The following is an 18433-nucleotide window of genomic DNA, read 5'->3' as shown; positions in this document are numbered from 1 at the left end:
AAAAGTGTCGTGCATGAGCTTTTTATGAGGTGTGCTGTGCCAGCAAATTTTCATTAGTGAGAGCATGTGAGGATTTGGCTGTCCTCACGTAACACTTCAATATCCAGTGAGGTTTAAATTTTGCAGCACCTTGTGTCCTTAATTCAGAGGCTGTTGGGTGTAAAAAGAAAGGAAAACAAACCATCTTTCAAGTGTAGATGTTGACTAGGAGAGACTACCGACTTGATGCGTCATCCCACAGTGAGTCTCATTGAGAGTGGTCCAGTCAACACTCATTTCATGGGCAGCCTGCAGAAGGCAGAGCTCAGGGATGCATCCTCCCCAAAAGGCCGACAGCTGCACATTCAGCTATAAAAAGTACCTGCCACACTGTGACTCAGACATTGTAAAGATCCATTATGCTGTATTTCTACAGTGGGTCCCACCTTCGTCAATAATGCTAGCAGAAACTTAATTTTTTAAATAAAACTGAACCAGTTTGCAAGTTTAAAGGTTTCATTTGATGGCAGTATTTAATCTAAACGCACTGCAATAAGTTTTAACTGGTTGTGACAGTCTGGATTTTATACCGCGGCCTCTGCATGACCTACATATGCAAGTAAACAAGTGGACACTTTTCACAGTAAACTCAATTGAGTGGCATTTCTTTAGTCTAAACTTAGTTGTGAGTGGCTCGTCGGTGTCCCCAGAGGCCTGAGATAGCTGTCAGGGCAGGGAACAGTGTGAAAGAGCTGCTGACAGAAGTTTGACCTCAACGCTGGCTCAGGTTATACCTCAGGGTCAGCCAGGAAGTGGTTCGACTTCAGTGGAGCATGTTAAATAATAGGGGAGATTTTCAATGAACATTTATAAGAAGTGATGTCAAAGATGACTTTGAACTCTTTCAATGTCTATTTGGGTTTGGATTTTTCTGACGATCACTTATTTTAGGGATAGGAAGTGTTAATGACATCTAAAATGCTGTGGACAGCCATTATAAACTGGACACAGCTTACATTAATAAAACGCATTCAACCAGATAAAGACAACCTCCACATATAGAAGGACACAGTTTGTTTTTTTTTTAATGGGAACACATTCATGTTTTTATTGAGTAAAAGACTGAATACAGCTGGTGTTACTGTTTCTCCCTGTATGTATGTATGTACATCCAAAACGGTGCAGCGGATCTTTTACAGTGCAAATGCATGCTCCATTCCGTCTCTATAGCAACCCGCCTTAGTTACGCAGTCCCCTCTGCTCACCTGTGAGATGCCCAACTGGTTCTTAATTGACCACTCAGATGTGATAAGGCATATTAGTTCATCAGCAGATTAGCCATGTGCCTACATTGTAAAAAAAAATTTAAATAAAATGACTTCAATACTGTCTGGAGCGGATATATTACTAAGATTCATTGTATAAGGAGAAAATGTTTGCGCATGTTTGTTCTGTAATAAATACGGAGCATATATATGTATATATAGAACACAATGTCAGATGTACAGAGATGTAATTAAAGTGTGAAACTTACATTGTGACACATACAGTTTCCGGAGTGAGAGAGAGGTTTTTTTTTAAGAAGAAGTGGAGAAATCTGTTTCTGTGCATCGTGTGTGGGCGCGAGTGAGTGTGAAGCTGCTGAACTTAAAGGGGCTGTGCGTGGATTACATATCATGTGTTCGTCCTTCTCATATACAAACAATCCTTCACTGGAGAATATTTACAACTTCCTCGTCCAAGAGTTTAAAGCTTCCAGTATCAAAACACAGTCACATTAGATGTCGTATGTCATATTTCAATATATAATATATCCGTATAATATTCAGTTTATATCTTTTTTTTCTTCTCAAGAGTAGAAAACACAGCTGAAGATGGCGATAGAGGACACGTAGCATTTTTTGTTATGACGTCAGGATCTGAGACTGAGTGACCTCACGCTGTGGTTACATGGAGTCAAAGTCGTGGTCGTTGGGATCGATGACTTCAGGGGTCATGACCCTGCCCATGAAGAGGATGGACCCTGGAGAAGGACGATAAAAAGTGAGGTCAAAACACAAATGTGTTTGCATGTCAGAGGTACATTTATGTGCACAGAGACACACGAACACACCTGTCCTCCGGTGTCTAATGACGAAGAAGAATGGGTGATCGGCCATGACCTGAGGGTACAGCACCAGAGTCCTAGTCAGGGCGATCATTCCTGAGACGGGGGAGGAGAGGGCAGAGAGCGCAAACACAAGGGGTTCATACAGAGCAAATGTTATATATCCAGTGATGTGAATGACCAGGAAGATTATGATGAAGAATAAAAGATCAAGTCTACCTGAGCCCACGGCTCCCTCTGCTCCCTCCTCAGTCACCTCTAGGTAAGCCTTCTGCACTGCCTTCCCAATGTACAGGTCCTTACCATCTGACACACACACACACAAACATAGATCATCAGCTTGTCTTCAGAGCACAGATCAGTCTGTCTGACATGTGAAGATGGTGTGATGTGCAGTCTAATTTGAGAATGACACTCTGTTAGTCTCCGTGTCAGCAGTCTGTCCATGCTCAAGGCACTTATCAGGTTTCATGACTAACATTACATATCTAACAGTTTCTCACATTTCTGTGTTTAAAATGTATCAATTACATCACAGTGGAGTGGCACCATACAAATGTTAGGGCTGGGATGATATACTTATCTTCAGATTCGATGCTACCACACTATCTGGGTGCCAGATTTGATGTGTACGTTAATGGTAATTCTGTTTATGTGTTGGCATCGAGGTAACGGACAAAGCGCTAGTCACATGAAATCTGTTCAGAGTCCAAAGGTAACTACATACAAGAGAAAACAAAGCATATTCAAAAATGCACATCAAACAGGTTCAAACTAAGTCCCGCCTCTCATTGGGCAAATAGCCATCATACTATGGGACATATTATTAGAGCACGAGGTCACTTCATCAAAAAGTGATGACAGATAATAGGGATGGTTTAAATAAAAGGTTTTTAAAATGACTTCTCTTATCTACCCTCTTGCTAGAAAAAGTACATGTCCTCTGGGAACATGTTGGGATGAGGATGTTTTTTTGGCTAGTACAGGATGTGCTGTGAAACCAGAAGTCCGGTACAGGCTGCAGATTGTGTTTCACACAATGATTCTCGCTCCATCTGACCAGTAGGAACAAACTGTTTTGAACTGGGTCGTCAGTGAGCATGGGGGTTAACTCTTTTTTTCTCTTTCATAAAGGCATTTTGGTTCGATTCACTTCTCTTTAAGTTGAGTGCATTTGAGACCAATCAAATAGTGAATTCTTACTTTACTTACAATCATTTTTTAGTTTTTACATTCTAGTTATGTAACTGTAATTTGGTTGGATTTTTTTGTGGGATTTAGATGCAAATTATTCCAACACATTTGTGTCCCTACATCTCTATTTCTACATATATGTCTGTCTCTCTCTCTGGATCTATTTTTACCAAATGATGTGACAGCTCTGACCTTCCCACTCGGTGCCAGTTACCTTGGTTACCTTAGAAAGTACTGGAGGCTACTTCACTGCAGCCAAGAAACAGAAATATTGAATCTACTTCTCATGGTGAACCCTTCTATGAGTTTATTTCTCTTACAAACTGTGTCTATGCTTTTTATTTGATAACATATGGGCATAAGTCACATATTCAGTGTTATGTACAGTGTGTGTGTGTGTGTGTGTGTGCGTGTTTGTGCACGTCCTGTACCTGTCATGGCAGAGAGATCGGCATCGTTGGTGAAGATCTTCTTTATTCCTAGCTCCTGCAGAGTGCTCCTCAGGTCAATCTTCTGCTCCACTTTGAACCTGAACAGTGCAGTCAGAACCTAAGTTAATCACATGTTTATAGGATGCATTAAGGTGGAGATCATCTTGTGTTTAACAGGGTCACAGATCCACAGACTAAGCATATACATTTCGTTGTATTTGGTACAGTCGGTGGCACAGGGACATTAGCTAAAATGTTAAAATGTAAGTTGTCATCACATGTCTAATGTGTTCACTCACTGTACAGGAAGGTTAGGTCTCAATGCTTATTAAGAAAGCATTTAGCAGCATCACCGCGTGTTGGTAAACTACATGTTAACATTACTACATACTCTTCTTTATATACTTGCGGGGCTACAACAACTAAGCTTGAAAGCCTACAACATTTTTGGGGGGGAATTTATGTTTTATTCTAGCAGGGGAATGCTGGTTGAGGCGCGTTTGCAGTGAAAAAGTGCTGCACATTGTTTTTATTAGCCAACGCTTCACTAACAGATGGCTGACTACACAGCTAACAACAAGCTCACAATGTGGAGGATGATAAAAGTAAGACACTCATCAGCAACATCCAGTGTCTGGCAGATCCGCTCCCACATATGGGCTTAACTGTCTCTGTTATGATAGTGTCAGTTGGATAATGTTCAGGATAGACAAGTCAGGCCAGAACAACTTTCTCCTCCATTTTTCAGGTTACCAGGGTGACAGATGAAAAACACATTTGGTTGTAGAAAGTCGTGGTACAATTCGACGCAGAATCCCCCAAAACCATCAGAGGGAGAGGGGTTCCAAGTCTCTAGGACCTTCCTATCAGAAGATATTCCAAGAAGACAGGAAGGGGAAGGGGGGGGGGGGGGTCCTAAGGTTATAATCATGCCTATAACCCTAACCCTAACCCAGAACCATTACCCGGACCAAAACCACAACCTTAACCCTGAGCTGTAACCCGTAACCAGACAGCCTGAAACTCCACTGTGGTTAGGGCTGGGCACTAGTTTATTGTGGTTATGTCTGTTTTCTCACGTAAACCTTTAAACTGTTTGTTTACATGTATTTTATTTCTATGTCTGCATCTCCGTGGGTGTTTATGTGCAATCCCTTTGTACAAATAAAAGAAAAATATATATCTGTGGTGCACAACAGATAAGAAGAAAAATACAGCCTCCCTTTTACACCAACATCAATAAACAAGTCTTATAGGGAGTTCCAATAATGGAGGATGCAATTCAGTGACAGGGAAGAAAAAAATCGGAGCAGCTGTTGTGGCTCCTACCACCTGCTAAATTGAAAACAGTAAATACTTCAGGGAGGTTCTCTATAAGCCTTGGATTCTGGGAAATATTTAACCATAACTCCACGATGCCTCTGTACTGTAGGTGAACACTAATATATGCATAAGTAACAAAGACATGTGACGGTAAATCAGGTGGACAAAACTGAGGATATCGTGAAGTTACTTATGAGCTTTTGAAATTGAAATTCATCAACCCACATGGGGGGTAATCGTTCTTACAGCACACACATGTGTTTGTTAGTGTCATCTCTCACCTTGGTAAGTACACTTCCACCTTCTGCCTTTTGACATTGTTTGCCCACTCCTCCAGAAGGGGCGCTTTGATGATGGGCTCCAGGGAGGCCAGCGGTACCTCCTGCCGAGGCAGAACAATCATCATGGACATGTCCTCTCCCTCGTAGGGCATCTCCAACACCTGGTACACGCCGCCGGCTTCCTGTGAGCCGTCGCTGAACTCACCTGGTTGGGAGGAAACATTGAAAGATGTTAATTAATATGTGATGAACTTATTGTAGATTTGTACCTCATCCACATAGCCCTGTATGTATTTCTTTTTTTTTTTGTTTATTATAATGGTATAGTTTGTGTTAACATTATTTGGCAAAGCTGTACGCAGTCATGTGAATAAATCCAGCTGAATTAAACCTGACTGATATGCATTCAAACACGCACGTATTACTGTCTCTTTTAATGGGTTTCTGAATGTAAGCCACATTGATCGACTGTATTGATCACAGTCCATGTGTTCATTTCCCTGATGCACTAATTAAAAACCACTGGCTCTTCACTACGAAGGCTTTGGTTGCAGTTGGTGTGAAAATGTATGTAGTCCAACCAAAATTAATTTAAGCGGGAAAGACGCTGTGTTTGCCAGTGTTTCTTACTGCCCTTTTTACTCAACCATGAAATGTGACGGTCTCCAGGCAAGAAAATAAAACTCAATAAATGAATTAAAGCTCTCGGAAAAAAGAGCCTCACACCCTTACATGTACATGTGCACACTTGCATATGCACTCGCCCACACACATTACGAGATATTGGATTGCACACACAAACATCAGCGAGGGATGACATCGTCTTAGAGAATGACTACAGAGGCTCTACAGCGATATCTTTATAGCCTTGAGGTGGATCTTTAAAAGACTTGTCCCTCGTATCTCATTAAACAAAACCCACAGATAAAAGCTCTTATCGAGACAAGCCAACATTCACTTGAATAAAAGGAGACAGTATTTCTCAGTCAGGATGAGATAATCCTGTTATACTCAAAACAAGTCCAGATAGATTTTAAATCTAAATATCAGATTATCTCACTTACTCAGTTTTTTTTTGCAGTGTGAGATGGAGATTACAGAGCAATTAACAGTGCCAGATTTTATCCCATTCTTTGCACATTATTTAGCTTTTGAAGCCGCTCAAAAAGGGAAATTTACAACAAGAAAAAAAAAGGAAACCTCATCGTCCTTCATTAACCTGGCATTCTGTGTAGCGACTGCTGAAGCAGAGTGAGGCAGTGATGCAGCAGCGAGTGGGGTGTGGCCGCCCAGAACATTTTACTTAACCAATATGATTGTGCTTCAAAAAAGGAAGCACAAACGCAGCCTTCTCCCCAAGGACCTGTCCCTGTTCTGCAGTTCTCAAACACACACAGCCACACATACAGACAGTGCGCTCACCACACACACACACACACACACACACACACATACACACACACACCCTTGATCCTGAGTGTGTGAGGATGAGTATGTGTGCTCCCTGTGAATGTAGGTGTATGGAAGTATGCGATCTCACTAGACATCACGTTCAGACTGCACCAAAATAAAGAACATGCGGCAGTTTTAGCAGCAGTGCAGTAAGAATCTGTTGTCACTGTATTTGGCAGTACGTCAGACAAGAAAAATGATGAGATGCAAAAACAAAAATCCTTCAATCATTCATTCTACAACATGTGAGAGCCAAACTGCAGATTATGACATTTATAAAGTAGAATGACACTCAGCAGAGCTCACACCTCTGCCAAGGCCAAACTGTCTCCTTTAATCAACCAAGCTTAATCCAAAATATCGGATAAAATATATCTAAATTTGCAAGATATTTATTTGAACCTGCATCCATGTCTCTCATAGGTACCAGACACTTGAATACTAGCCTTGTAAATCACTAGTTTCATCATGATATGATATCATATCAGTTATTTGGACAAAGATATGATATTTGCCAATATTACAAAGTCTGCCTCGATACAATTATGATTCCATATGATACATATTATTTCATCAATGGTTCCAGACATTAAAATGGAAAAACAATCCTTCTTTTAAAAAAAAAAGAAAAAGGCACGGTTTAGAAAGGAGTTGCTCATGGACAGAAATGCCATGGGAATTTTTAAAATAAAGATGTATCTTAATGCTAGCGATATGATTAGATGTTTTCACTTTGCACCGATTCTATTGGATTGTTGATCATTGAATCGATATATATCGATCCAGATCAATATATTGTAACACCCTTACTAAATACACCTGTTTTTTTAAATCAAGATCCACGTGAGAAATCTATGAAAATGTCAAAGAGTGCCCAATAAAAAAAACAACAGATCCGGCCTTTTATCTGGATCAGCACAGAAAAGTTAATTGGGTCTATGTTGGCCTAAGACCCATCCTCCCATCTCCCAATCAAGTCTTAGCCACCACTTCTATCTAAACTCACATGTTGTGTTGTTGTTATTTGCGACTCTGAGGAAAAAGAAAATGATCCAGCTGTCTTTGTGATAGCAGCGCCAACAACCAATTGGAAACCTCAGGGGGCGGAAGTTGTCTGTTTCCATTTTAAAAATGTTATAAATCCAAAACTCATATTTCAGCATCTTCCATATAAAGATTTCCAGCTTTTCTCTACTAAATTTCGATGTAAAATGAAAATCCTTGGGTTTTGGACGGATGTCACCTTGACTCTGGAATGTGCCATGTACATTTTTGACCATTTTGTGAATTAACGGTACATAGAACAATGAGTACGTTGCAGACTTATATACAATGAAACAGAATCTTGTTTCAGGCAGTCTGGTTAATAAAATATTTTTATTTCTTCCACTGGAACTAAAAATACATGAGGTGTGTGCCCTGTTTGTGAAAATTTAACGACAAAGTTTAAAAGCAAGAGAATCAAAAGGCTTTTTCAGAGAGATTTGGAAATTCACACTGACCTACCTTCTCTAAAATGACTCCAAATCATTAAAAGTCAGTATGACAACATAAAAAAAAAAAAAAAACACAAAAAAACAACCCCTGACACCTCTAATATAATTGGAAGCAGTCATTAATAAAACAGCTCCCAGAACCCGACAGACAGGTGTGTGAAGAGGGGAACAAACAAGATGAAGTAGAAAATCAGTGTTGTTTGTTCTACCTGCTGTCAGAGAAGATGCAGCAGAGCCTAATATAGAACAACATGACTTAACACAGACTGATTCAGTGCTGCTAATGTTGTATGAAGTGAACGAAATAGCCCTCAAAACATACAACTTAATCAAACAGATGCGCCAGAGGAGGAAGATATTAGCAGCAGAGCTTAACACAGAAAAGAGGAGCCTTTCCTGGGAATAACGAGCCAAATATGAATATTTCAGATCTAAGATTTACATTTTAAATTTCCTCGGGAAATGTGAGCTGAAATTCAGCTAATTCAGCTAAAGCCACAAGTGTATACACACACAGAGACATACACACAGAGACACCTCATCCCTACCATAGTAGAAGTCTCCCTGCTGGTACATCATGAGTGTCTGGACCTCAGAGCCGTCGTCTTTGCTGAAGGAGAAGGTCCTGGTGTTCTCTGGCCTGAACTGGTTTTTCCAGGAGCCCCTGAAGTAGACAGCATTCACCAGGGTCAGCCGGGTCACGCTGCTGAAGTCCTCGGCTGATAGCAGCTCCCGGATCTTGCCTGGAGGGGCAGAACTGTGTGTTAGGACCTACATTATTTTTCATTAGCCTGAGGACAGCTGCTGCTGTGATGCAGCTTCTGAAGTTGCACCGAGGATGAGGACGGAGAGTCCCACGACTGAGGGCTGGAAATGAGGTCAGAATTAGTTTCTGTGCAAGGTGATGTGTTCAAACAAACAACGATGCATCTCCTTTGACAATTATGTCCGTCACTTTACAGTATGCGGAGACTGCAGATAAAAATGTGTTCATATTCTCCCACTGTCACTCACTCTCAGTATGATTTTCCACCCAGCTGTTGATCTGCTCGGCCACAGCTGCCGATTCGCTGAAGTCCACCGTTTCCACTTCAGCTCGGAAGTACTTCCTCATCAGATGGAGGAACTCGGGGTTAAAGGTGATGCCCTCCTGGAGGAAGAGGCTGTTGGCAAATCGGATCACGTAGTTGGCGTCATCGTCCGTTAGAGCTGTGGTCAGGTTCTGGAGCAAGGAGAACTCCACGCCTGGGGGCAGCATAGGGGGCACATACAGTAACATCATATAACAACCATTGTGCTCCATCTTAAAAAAATAAGCTGTTGCTAAAATGACATGTGAATACAGGAGAATCTGCGAGTCATGTTTTATCCTCCAAGCTTGGCGTGCTGAGGAGACGTTATGTTTAAGTGCCCACTATAACTATCCAAACAAATATTCATGCTATTGTTATCCGTGCTAATATCCAATGAATCGTTACGGCAGTCTGGTTGTGATGGTAATGATAACTACCCACTATTAGCCACACTTGTATTTGTTTGACAAAGAAACTGTTAACAGGAAGAAACACTGGCTAGAGTGGAGCTTTAGAGGGACACTCCAGACATTTAACAGATGGGGAACTCACAATAGAAATATCAAAAACAGGAAGGTTAATAATTAGACAGGCAGCAGAGGTCAAGCTAATATGACTTAGGACAACTTAAAAAAATGGTGGCTCCTATATCCCCCCCAAAATCAGGATCCAAATCATTACCATTACCTCTCCATCACATCCTAAATCAATGTACTTTGAACTCAACAACTTTGCCCCCAAAATGGTCTAAAGCCAGAGACAAGACAGCCACCGATGACATCATCAGGGTTTTCAAACGTTCAGTAAGTAAAATCAGCGGTTCGCCCCTTTAAATGAATTCTCTTTCAAATAAAGTCAGTAGTAAAAACCGCATTTGTATTCCCTTTGCCAAAGACTTGGATCCTCTTCCTTCCATCACTGTTGATCTGGACACTGGTGAACTCACCTTGCAGCAGGTGGCTGAATCCTACAGCCTGTCGTATCTCCTCAAGTGAAGCCCCCCTGGCTCCCAGCTCCACCATGCCCAGGGCTACGGCCACGCTCAGCGGGGAGAAGATTATGTTGTCCTGATCCCCCGCCGCCTGCAGCTGGTGGTACAGCCTGACTGAGAACTCTGATGTAGCGTCCTCAGGGATGTCCGCCGCCCGGCAAACACGGCTCAGCGCCAGGAGGGAGAGGAGGAGGAGCGGGGACAAGACGTCCAGGATCAACATCGCAGCACAGACCACAGAGAGCTGAGTGGAAGAAAAAGAAAGGACATTTAATGTGGTGATGGAATTGGGGGGGAAAAAGAGAGGATGGGAAGTGAATGAGGCGAAAAAGATGGATGGATCGGGGGGGGTTAAGGAACAGGAAATGAGTGATTGGAGAGATGGGAGGTGGATGGGCAGCCAGAGAGGTATGGAAGGAAGGAAAACAGATGATGGAGTGAGGACAAGATGAAAGAGAGAAAATGATTGGGGGGGGGGGGGGGGTGACAAATGTAGAGAAGGAAAATTTGAGGAAAGGATGGAGAGGTGAAGGCAGGGAGAAGAGGATTGCAGAGAGGAGAGGGAGGGGGAGAGATAAAAGTAGAGAAGATTATTGCGTCAGGGAGAAAAAGAGATGAAGGACAAGAGGATTTTGGAAGGGAGGGGGACAGAGATGAAAGTGGGGGAGCAGCGGGGATGTGGGATGACGAAAAGAGAGCAGAGGAGAGAGGGAAAAAAACAACCGTCAGTCTGTCATTCTGCCAATTTAAAAAGGAAAAAAACACACACAAAAAAAAAAAGCCGGTAACAATTCCTACTTGTTAGCAGAGGTGAAGAAAAGGACTCTATTATCATGAAGATGCTGGAAAAACTGCTTATATGTTGCTGTAGAATAAGATTAGATAGAAGAAAGCCAAAGACTTAAATGGATTCAGACTAAAGGGCAGCAGGTCACGGAAGAGATATTCAACCTGAGAGTTAACACCGGTCGTTACAGAAATGCCAGATGGAAAGAGACGGAGAGAGAGACGAAGGGAACGAGAGGCAGCGATACGAGTCCATAAACAACAAGACTGTGTGGTAACTACAGCCGTACCGCTGACTGCAGTCGGTATTGACGTTCAGAGCACATCTGCTAAATGAGCTCATACATATTTTATGGCCGTTCTTATCATCTCCAGTTAAATCAGCTTCTTTTCTTCAAAATCTGCTTCACTCTGTGCGCGAGTGCTTTTGTATGAGAGTGGACGAGTTTTCTGACTGTATGTGCTGAATGACTGATGAGGGAAGAGGCCTTTACTTCCCCACAATCCTCCTTCCTCCACACTTCTCGCCTTCCCTTTTGTCATCTTCCCGTCGTCCATATGTTGCATCCATCCGCACCACCTTCTCCTCCTCCCTCCTGTCTCTCTACTTTCCTACCTTCCCCGTCTCTTTAACCCTCCCTTTATGTCTTTTAAAATGACAAGGATTGTACACACACACACACACACTGCGCCATCTCTCTGGTAATGTTGTTGCCAGGCAACATTGTTTTTCTGCTGCCCAAACAAAAAAAAAAGAAAGAGAGTCAATGATATATAGCATAAAGAGAGAGAGAGAGAGAGAGAGAGAGAGAGAGAGAGAGAGAGAGAGAGAGAGAGAGAGAGAGAGAGAGAGAGAGAGAGAGAGAGAGAGTATTTCGAGAGACAGTGATGAAGTGTGAAATAACACATTTGTTTTGTTGTTTGCTGCTGTGCTGTTGTCATCATGCTGGACTCTATTAGCAATTCCCATGCAGTGCTGGAATCTGCTGGCTGCTACTGTATGTGTGGGATGACAGGTGACTGTGCTCACAATGTACCTGAGTGTCGACTACAACAACAATGGGCAGCAGCCAGAAAATTAGCTCCCCCGTCCTGTTTGTGCTCCTCTGCTGTGCTCTGGCATGTGACAAACAGTTCCCCCTCCGAACTGTGTTAATGTCAAATCCATTAAAGGATTAGCCTCGCGATATTATTGTCAACAGATTCCATTAAATACAGACCAAAACGTCAATGAATTGATCGCATGGGTGTGTGCCCATGTGGCCATTGTGCCACAGACTTAAAAACACCATCAGGGAGCCACACCGTTTTATTTTGACTCAATCCCACAGTGTTTCCCACACGTAGACTCTACTTTGGCAAGGCGGACCAGGTGTATCAACGGCAGTCCAAATATATTTGGTGATATACATTTTGGTCGTTTACATCAGTAGTTCAGGAGCTTTGGACCTTGATGGGCTGGGGCTAGCTTATTAGCATGCTGTCTTCAGTGGAGAATCTCTGCAATAATATACATAGGCATCACAACAACAAAAAAAACTTTCATATCGAAACTTTAAAGTGATTCTGAAAAAAAGTAGATTTTTTAGTCAAATATCGACACTTTGCAGGCAAGTTCCAAGCTTCATTTGGAAATTACTTATCCTTCAAAAATATATGCTATAAATGCGTGATTGGTTATGTCAGTGGTTTGGGTATTTTCAAGTAATTTGTAAATAATGACAAGAACAAAATGTTTGATTATTGCTAGATTTGTCCTTAAAGCAATACCTCCTAACTGACAATAAAATGCATCTAGATTATCAGATCTGAAGCATCATTCCTCATTCTCTTGCATAACACGTCACTTCCACTTCATGTCCTCCTGAACTGACAAAAATGATCTCATCTTGTTTGTTCTCCATCTATTAGTTTGCTCACAAACTGCTTTTGACAAGCATGACACTGACCAAACTGTCAGCTGGATTTACAGCCACTTGAGTCTGGTAATGGAAATGGATTTTCAAAGTTGAGTGGAGTCACACGGCACATGCATTTTTCTTTTAGTTTTGCACTGAACATTTTCAATGCAATTTGGTGACCTTGGTCTTATTTAAAAGGATGAAAATGGTTATTTTCTTATGTTGTCAAATAAATCTACAAAAAACAAAGAATTGATCTCTTTAACATGTAGTGCCTGTATAGCTTCAGGGTTTGTCAGTCCTACATACTTCACTCAGTAGAGCACCAAATGTTTATTAATCCGCCACTGAAAATAGTCCCCTATCAATCCACTATTTATAGTACTCCCATTTGAGGAAAGTTTTAAACTATGTACAGTATTCAGCTAGAAAAAAAAAAAAAACATATATATCTATATATGTCCTTAGTATTTTATAGCTTCGGCTGTAACAAATGGACTTGGGGCTGAGAGCTAGCAACAAGTGAGAACAGACAGTACTGAGAGATGGACTGATGCATTAGTGGCTCTGGTAAGTTTCATTGGACTTGTTGACCAAAATATACAAAAGCACAGGGCTGGGTAATACATCAATCTAACATTGGCATTTATGAGAGAAGAAATATAATCTTTGATATCAGATACTTTCATACTGTGATATGACCCACGTGTCGTCTTTTCCTGATTTTAAAGACTGCATTACAGTAAAGTGATGTCATTTTCTGAACTTACCAAACTGCTAGACTAGTTCTAATACTTTACCTGCTGAGTCATTATATCCACATTACTGATGATTTTTTATAGAAAGGTCTTGTTATGTTAATTTTTTTTTTTAAAAGGTTCTCCCTACGATAATAATGCTATACTGACATTAAGGTATTTTATCAAAATTATTACGCAATTTGCTTTTGAGGAGATTTCAAAGTATTGAGCATTATATTGTGTATTGTGCCATAGCTTAAATCATTGCAATGTTATTTTAATGCTGGTGTCCATTTTTTGTTTGGTTTGTCAGCAGGATTTCACAAAAACTACAGAACTTATTCCCATGAAACGTGGATGAAGGATTTGTCTCGGTCAAGAACAGACCCCACTAACTTTTGGTGTGGATCCCGTTAGAGACAGAGGCAGGAATGTTTCCTCTCCTTTTTAACAGGAGATTTTAGACAGTTTGGACACTCAGAGAAAAATGCATGGATCTTAAAGAAAAAAAAAACTCGGGAATGAATGAGTATGAATGAGTACATCTGATGTGGAGCCATCAGATTTCAATGCTGTTTTTGATAATGAATTAGGATTAATGGAAATAAAGGGGGCTGCTGTTCTTTGGCAGAGGTAAACGCTCTACTGAGTGCCATTCTAGTTGCTCAATGTGTCCATCCATCATGTCTAAAAAGTCTAAAGATTATTTGAATACGATAAATTCATTGAAATCATTTGACAGAATTACTGTCAAATAATGAATCTGAACATATAATAAAATCTGACTCATTTCACAGTCAGACGAGTCCATCGAGCTGTGGTTAAAACCTGGCAGACAGCCGTGTAGTGTTAATGACTTTAACTCCTTTAAATAGATATAGATAAAAAAAACCCAAACAAATCAAATGATGCCCGAAGGCACATAACTGATGCACTGCTGTGAATATACCGTTTAGTCACATGTGTTCACCTGCCCTCACGTGTCGTGTTGTGAGTCAGACATTGCAAAGAAAGAGAGAGAGAGAAAGAAAGAGAAAGAGAAAGAAAGAGAGAGAGAGAGAGAGAGAGAGAGAGAGAGAGAGAGAGAGAGAGAGAGAGAGAGAGAAGGACTGAGGGAAAGGAGGGGGCGGCTGGCAGAGATGTAAATGGCGGTAATGTTCCTGACCTTCTGAGCTGTGGGAGCTGAACTTTTCGGAGAGAAACAGCCCCGCTCTCTGTAAGGAAAGACCCAGCCATGCAGCTAAGCCAGGGAAAGTGGAGTGAAGCGTCGCTGTGTGCGCACCTGTGTATGTCTGGATAATAACGCCATGGGTGGCTGGTTGTTACGTGTAACGGTGACACCATTCTGACCTTTTGAGTTGCGGCACGCCGTCCGCAAGAGGATCCCAACTTTGGCTCCAGTCTACTTAGGTGGGGTTCCCAGGTAAGCGAGGGAAACCCAACACCCAGCTGTAGAATGCTCTCTCGTGACTAACGGAACCGAATATGTCACAAAATCTCACATGGAGTTTAATCCTGACAACTTGATTAATTCCATGCAAATAAACTCACTGGCCTTTAAAAAGCAGCCTTTAATCTCTCTGTGTAATCCTAATTCTCAGACAGAATAGATCGGCGGTTGACATTTCGACAATTAAATGTGACGTCACCCAAATCCACGGCATGCACGTTAATCCTTACTGCCATTTAAACCCGACACCTTGAGACGGCATGCTTCGGAGGCCAGGGGGAATTTATTAAACATGGACATCCTCACACACACACTTTGAAGTACACACTTCCACATACACTTCTAAACCAAGGTTACCACGGCAACTGCGAGTGATGGACATTTTTCGCTTTTCCCGAGCTGACAGAGAGAAATTTTACCCTTAAAAGATATCTTCCTTCTTCAATGTAGGAAGATAAACTCTTTCCTTTTTTCACACTACTCAGCATTTTCTGCCTCCTGTAACCCTTCTCTCTGCGAGAACTCCTCACACCAGCTCCAGTTCTGTCAGTCATGGCACTCTCTGACATCGTCTGCTACTAACTAACACGCACACGCACACACACACACACACACACACACACACACACACACACACACACACACACACACCAACAGTATCTCCCTCTTAAATCCACAACTCTGGAGCACGCTGGTTCACTTCAGCGCCGAGTACACTTCCAAAGTGCCGAAGCTCCGAGGCGCTTTGGAAAGGACTAACATCCCATTTTCATCAAGGCCTATCCATCTGGGAGTAAACTGCAGAGTGATGGCTGTGATTATGTGATTCTGTGGCCCTGCAAAGCCTTGAATTTCTGCGACGGATGCTCTGTTAAAAACTGCACGGTAATCTGGCACGATTTCACCATGAATGCGTCTAAGTTAGTTTTGCAGCACACATATAATGGAGTCCGATTATCATTTATGAGTTTCGAGTTTCCCTTGGATCATCTTTTTTTAGAAGTAAGCCTTTAATAAGCAAAACATAAATAGCTAAATAAATGAAATAGTAAAAATGTGATAAAATAAAAAACAATACTAAATACTACAAAAATTTTAGTGAAATAAAGTAAAACCTTAGTGGCTTCTGTGTCACTTACAGAGCCTTTCCAGCTGACTGATCAGTACTGCGCATGTGCAGCTCTCAGCAGAGATGAGGAAGAAGCGAGATGTCTCACTCCTTTGCAACTTGTGTTATCAGCGTTGTAAAAATAGCAACAAGTCGAGTTTTTGTTGGCATCTAGTTCCCCATCGCCCTGTGCACAGAGGGCGGGGTGTCATATTAAACAGCACACCGTTAAAGGGCATGCTAATCATGCAGCATCATAATCATGCAGCATACCCGCTGAACTGGGAGAGGCTCCGCTAAAAGTCCATAATAACCATTTTTACAGAGCTAGATTCCAACATTAAGCATCTTAAGCAAACGCAACAAAAATCGGTGCATGCACACAAAGCTGGCACATCCGATCATAATGTTCCATGCAAACAATACAAACGGTGTGCCATATAGAAGCTGAGACTCTACAGATTCAAGGCCAAAAACAGTTGCATTTAGCTGGAATGAATACCTGTAGTGTAATGTAAGAGTGAGTTTTATCGGCTGTGACATGAGAAATCTATAATGGCACAGATGGTGCCAAAACAAGCAAAAAGAGCACATTTGGAGATTCCGCCTAAATATCTCTCTACTAAAATCTCTCTCGCCGCACTTTATTAGCATCGATCCCGGCAGGTGGCGTGTTCAGATGTTGTGCTGTGGTTTGTCTAGATGTTTTGAGCTGCAACTGCATCACACCAAGTGGATTTTCACCCTAAAAATGCTAAATCTTGTTAGGCGGAAATTAAGTAATTTATTTATGCTGTGTTCCAAATTCGTTTTACTCTGACCCAGTGAGGTATATACTGATGCTGACACCTCAGCAAAAATCTCACTACTTTATTTTGGTACCAAGATGTTTGATATAGAACTGCAGAGATCTGCTCTTTTCATTTTGGGCAAATAATCAAAAGTGATTTTTTAATTAGTTTAATGTCTTCTGGAAGTATGAGCCATTTTTCTGGGGCCTCTATGATGCTGAATGTGACACAGAAGGAAAACAAAACAAAACATGCACACACACAAAAAAACAGCAGAATGGAAAACTTAGCTGCTGTCAATGAGCGAGGTGTTAATTGCCTAATTTTAGCAGGTTTACGCACATTTGAAAAACCGACATAAACATGCCAATTCTGGTGTAAAAGTGGTATGAATAAAAATAAAAGCAAATTGGATCCAATTGGATATTGTGGGTAAGAGATAATATTCTGGTCTCGAAAAGGGTAAAATGCAAGAAGAAACTCTAAAAATGATCTAATTATTAATCTCAAATCACTCATGTCTCTGTTAGACACCTGTCTCTCACCTATTGTTCACCCACAGATATGAACAATCTAAGGCTGAGCAGAAAATGTACAGAGGGTGGCTGCAATGAAGCCAGAACAGAAGAAAAGAAGCACTCAGGTCCACTGGGAGGCGTGGGCTTCCATTACTGAGCCCAATAAAGTGGATTCAATTCATCAATCAAGCCGCTTGATCTTCTCACGCCTCTGACATGCACTTACTACATAGCAACAGCAGCTAATAGGCCAAGTTGCTGGTGCTGTAACAACTTCATTCGTGCCTGAGCCAAACTATTCATGCCCCAATTATCTCCATGGCTAAAGTACGTGGTTAATGTGATTTACATGTTTGAGGCAAGCCCTTCATGATTGGATAGCCCTATTGTGCATTACAGCATACAGTACATTTGTGTGACAGTAGTATTTCAAAATCCAGAGGGATGATGGGAAATTTGGTCAAAAATTGCTTCTCATCTTTTAGAGGGTGACTGATAGTGATAACTATATATCAGGCTGATGGAAAATCAGTTGCACAGTGGTGGAGTTGAGGTTAAGTTGAGTGCCACTTGATTTAACATGAATTTGTAACCACTGTTGTAATATCTCACACCATGTATGTTGTATATATGAAACAAACTCCTTTGTGGTTTCCTGAGAGCAGTCCACAACACAATGATTACTGGTGCCATAATCACACAGATGTGTCAATGTCAAATATAAGACTGGAGAGTGTCAGCAGATAAACTTCAGTGGCTTGCTTTTTAATTAATCTCAGAATAAAAATTCACCAAATAGGCCTGAAGGTCAA

At 41.4% G+C, this 18433-nt stretch overlaps 1 protein-coding gene across 1 annotated transcript in view; it reads right to left on the bottom strand.

The window, feature by feature from the left end:
• Positions 1 to 1038: 1038 nt before the first annotated feature.
• Positions 1039 to 18433, bottom strand: part of serpini1 (serpin peptidase inhibitor, clade I (neuroserpin), member 1) — a 24036-nt gene continuing 6641 nt past the window's right edge. The window contains exons 3-10 of the mRNA XM_030395867.1: positions 10283 to 10571; positions 9278 to 9508; positions 8812 to 9006; positions 5316 to 5520; positions 3712 to 3809; positions 2306 to 2392; positions 2093 to 2182; positions 1039 to 2002 (exon numbers count right to left, since the gene is read on the bottom strand). Coding sequence (XP_030251727.1) covers positions 1926 to 2002; positions 2093 to 2182; positions 2306 to 2392; positions 3712 to 3809; positions 5316 to 5520; positions 8812 to 9006; positions 9278 to 9508; positions 10283 to 10550 — 1251 coding nt within the window. The 5' untranslated portion in view covers positions 10551 to 10571 and the 3' untranslated portion in view covers positions 1039 to 1925. The remainder of the gene's footprint in view (positions 2003 to 2092; positions 2183 to 2305; positions 2393 to 3711; positions 3810 to 5315; positions 5521 to 8811; positions 9007 to 9277; positions 9509 to 10282; positions 10572 to 18433) is intronic.

The sequence above is a fragment of the Sparus aurata genome, chromosome 2 (assembly GCF_900880675.1).
Source record: "Sparus aurata chromosome 2, fSpaAur1.1, whole genome shotgun sequence".
Taxonomy (NCBI): Eukaryota; Metazoa; Chordata; class Actinopteri; order Spariformes; family Sparidae; genus Sparus; species Sparus aurata.
Note: the sequence above shows the minus strand (reverse complement) of the source record. Positions and strands in the feature narration are given on the sequence as shown.